This window comes from Loa loa, assembly GCF_000183805.2.
Source record: "Loa loa unplaced genomic scaffold supercont3.156, whole genome shotgun sequence".
NCBI classification, from domain to species: domain Eukaryota; kingdom Metazoa; phylum Nematoda; class Chromadorea; order Rhabditida; family Onchocercidae; genus Loa; species Loa loa.
Genome location: NW_018108336.1, coordinates 132,185 through 135,959, shown reverse-complemented (window position 1 = coordinate 135,959; position 3,775 = coordinate 132,185). Strand labels below are relative to the sequence as shown.

Here is a 3,775-nt window from a genome sequence, read left to right as displayed (position 1 = left end):
CGATCGTGAAATCTTTAATGAATTTGACTGCTGTTATGAAAAAGTAATCTCGTAAACATGGTTTATTTTTGTATTCGTTGCTTACGTCTTACAGTTGTCTATTGTAATGCTTTGTTTTATGTTGTCATCGGTTTTATGACCGATCATTATCGCTTATGCAAAGTAGTGTAGATGAGAATTTGAGTAGAGCAGGATTAAATATGTAAGGGAAATGAAATTGATCCACGTGAAGCTTATTTATATCAAAGTAAGCTGTTATCAGTTTATGCAATACGGAATACTTCATAACGTTACAAAATGTTGAAAGCTAAAATTCACTTCGTATAAAAACAAAATTATGATGTAAGAAAAAAGAAACTGAAATATGTGATATACATGAACAAAAACAATCTGATTAACATTACGTTGAAATAACATCAGGTAATATTACGTGGTGGCACTATGTGTAAATTACATTTTGTAATATTTAGCTAATAGTTATCAGATCCGTTACCCGCTCAGTTATTAGAGCTGTTCTTTTCCATTGAATACGTATTATTGTAGTAATTAGCAAAAAGCTAGTTTTTTAAAGATGGATATAAACCTGAATTTTGTGTTATGGATGTTTTTGTATGCATTTCTTTCAAGAAACATAAACAATGAGCTTAAGTTCAATATCCCGTAATTTTCTATTTGAAATTTTCATAATTATTTTTAAAAGTCATTGATATATGATGATGCCATTAGCATCGGCCTATTTAAACAGGTTACACTTCCAAGTACTTTTCATGGCTGTGATCCACTTCTTGGAATGCGTTTGTCATGAACTATGAAAATTTTTGTGCCTACAAATTTGTTTTGTAATCATCGATATCTTTTGTCATCATCGTCCGTACAACCACGTACAGAAATGCATTTATGTCTTATATGTTTACATATTAATAATAATGCCGCTTGTTTCAGGATATTGTTGGTGCAGTGCGAAATTTTAATAATCTGTTTATTTCAGGATTGATAACCGGAAGATCTCATCATCGGTAATCTGGAGGGGGGGGGGGAGGGGGGAAGAATATTGCAATAAAAAAAAAATATTGCGATAATAATCCATATATATATATATATATATATATATCACAACGAATTTCGTACTAACAGAAGGAGAAATGCTACTACAAAGAAATGATGTAATAGCCAGGAGGGAAAATGGGCAATTACGAGTAGCACCTTGTAAGACTAATGGAATCCCACTCAAAAACATCGAGGGGATTAATAAGCAAATTTGAAATCGAGAGAATCAATGCTGAATTGGAACTTGTAAGCCACCATCACGATACAATTAACTTAATATCACATCAACAAGAAGACGACTCTATTTGGGAAGAAATCACAAAGGAAGGACAACAATTGGCAAACCAACTACTGAAAGAACTCGACCAAGTCGAAGATTCGATACAAGAAAAATTGAAAAACATAGTCAATCATTGGAAATTATTAACCATTTGCATAGATATTCTGGTGATATCAATCGTATTAATCAAATTGAAATTCGAATTATTTAAATCCCTATTTTGCCTAACCCGTAGACAAAATTCACGTTCAAAAAATATCATTATCCTCCCTACAAATTTAGTAGAAACCATTCACTAAACCACGTCAACAAAGGCTCCGTTATTAAACTTAATACATTTTCATATACAGCTGAGGAACTCTCAGTTGAACTCTCTCTTCCCGTTGGGAGTGTCGCGAATTCCGATTCGCGAGACTCCAGTCATACAAAAATATAATCAAATAAATTTCTTATTGTAAATAAATGTTAACAATAGTGTAAATCATTTAACCAATTTACATTCTTTAAAATTATCTCCCATACGTTTCTTTGTTATCTTTGCCTAACGGAAATTCACATCTTTATATTAATGACAAATAATGTCCAATTTGCATGCTAATCTTCCCTCTGTTCTTGTTCCAATGCTTATTATGTAATTGTATCTTTACAGTTTCCTTTGTATCTAAATGTACACTTTTTTTTTAACGTTTTGTTAAAACCACTCCCATTTCCTAATACATAGAAACCCGATGGTATTAACCGAGGGGACTGTTATCAATAAATTGTCTACAATTTGGTGCGTGTACAACTCAAATCATCGTGCCTGAATCAACTCAATTCAGCTTAACGCTACTACAACTCGCGTTATATCGCTGGCAAGAGTTGTTTCTTCTTCGACATCATCCTCTCAAGCGAACCCTATCAATATTCGCTACATCATGTATGTACTGAGACGTTTTTGTTTTACGTTGTCCATTGTTAGCTTATATCCTCTTCATTGCTTTAATTTTACTTACAAGATTTCGTCACCCCGTTTGTTGGATATTATGGAAGTTTGGTTTGAACGTAGCTTTAATTTCCATAATCCGGCAGAATATTTGCATTGTGATTTTCGGAGTTTTCCCAACACTAAATCCGATTGGCTGGTGTAAACTATATATAGTAAGCCATCCTGGTCTGCTTCCTTTTGACATAGCTGATACATGTTCATACTGTTTGAGGCAGAAAGTTTGATCCGAATGAAGGTGTAATCGCCTGAAAAATTTTTTCCCTTCTCCAGTCTATTTCAAATTTAAAAAATATTCAAAAAGTATGCTGATGCTTGCTTGTACTGTGCTTTATTTTACAATTCGGTGAACATTCTAGAACACTGAGAAGTTCTTTCCTCCTTTTGTTCTTATAACAAACATCAGGCATTAATAAAAACAATAAAATAAGAAGTGCTTACAGTGACAGATTTGGCAGAGAGTGGAAAGTCTAATATAAAGTGAATGTACATAAAACGGATCAACTTGATAATGTTGTAATTTATTTCTGCAGACAAGCCTGTCCATTGTGAAATCGAAATTTAAAATAAATTCATCCAAAAATAACCAATCTTTTCAGACAAATACGTTAAATTTTTTTGATTTTTCATCCTTATTTAAATACTTGTTGTTTTAAAAATTTAATTTTGGAAGTTGATTGAAATTTGAAAAGAATTTTGAAGGGGATAAATCCTGACTGATATAGACAACATAAATGACGCGATTAAATTGAGTGATATTTGTGGTTAGCTTAGTTATTTGATTTATTTTAGATAAAAATGTAAAACCTCAAATTATTAATATTTCATTAAATACAACATTAAGAATTCTTGCAGTAAAAGTAATCCACACTTTGATTTCAGCTATTTTTTCTGATAATCTTCTAGGGTGTAGAATATTCATGTGTTGTCCAATATTTCCTCTTTCTCTCTCTCTATCTGTTCCTCTCTTATCATTCTTTTTGTTCATTCCGATATTATTAAATTTGATATTATAATCTGGAAATATCTAGATCTAACATAAATCAAACATTATGAATATTTATTTGAGCATACATATTGATATTTCCCTCCTCCTTCTTGCTTGAGATGATAATAATGATGATGGATTACTTTGCTATAATTTAATTCTGGTTCAAATTTTCATTTCAGTTTCAATTTCATTATTACAATACTTTTAAGTAATCATTTCATTTAAAACTTTTCAAAACAAAAGGAAATGAAATTGACAGCAGTAATAGTATCCTTAACAGCAGCAACAGTAATAACAAAGTCAATAACAATAACAATAACAACAATAACAACAATGTCACTAACAGTAACTATTGGCAGCAATAACCATAGTAATATTAACAATAAAATCAATAACAAATAAAAGGGAAAAACAATAACAATAACAATAGATACTGACAACAATAACCATAACAACATAACGATAACGGTAG

At 31.1% G+C, this 3,775-nt stretch overlaps 3 protein-coding genes across 3 annotated transcripts; 2 read left to right on the top strand and 1 right to left on the bottom strand.

Moving 5' to 3' along the window:
* Positions 1–1,215: 1,215 nt before the first annotated feature.
* On the top strand, positions 1,216–1,626 carry LOAG_17938 (hypothetical protein; the record flags this gene model as incomplete). The annotated part of the gene is made up of 1 exon (XM_020450606.1): positions 1,216–1,626. One exon carries the CDS (start codon positions 1,216–1,218, stop codon positions 1,624–1,626), a length of 411 nt encoding a protein of 136 aa, XP_020305702.1.
* Positions 1,627–2,318: 692 nt separating this feature from the next.
* Positions 2,319–2,859, bottom strand: LOAG_13478 (hypothetical protein; the record flags this gene model as incomplete). The annotated part of the gene is made up of 2 exons (XM_003148984.1): positions 2,319–2,560; positions 2,754–2,859. 2 exons carry the CDS (start codon positions 2,857–2,859, stop codon positions 2,319–2,321), a joined length of 348 nt encoding a protein of 115 aa, XP_003149032.1.
* Positions 2,860–3,549: 690 nt separating this feature from the next.
* LOAG_17937 (hypothetical protein) lies at positions 3,550–3,705 on the top strand (the record flags this gene model as incomplete). The annotated part of the gene is made up of 1 exon (XM_020450605.1): positions 3,550–3,705. One exon carries the CDS (start codon positions 3,550–3,552, stop codon positions 3,703–3,705), a length of 156 nt encoding a protein of 51 aa, XP_020305701.1.
* Positions 3,706–3,775: the final 70 nt, after the last annotated feature.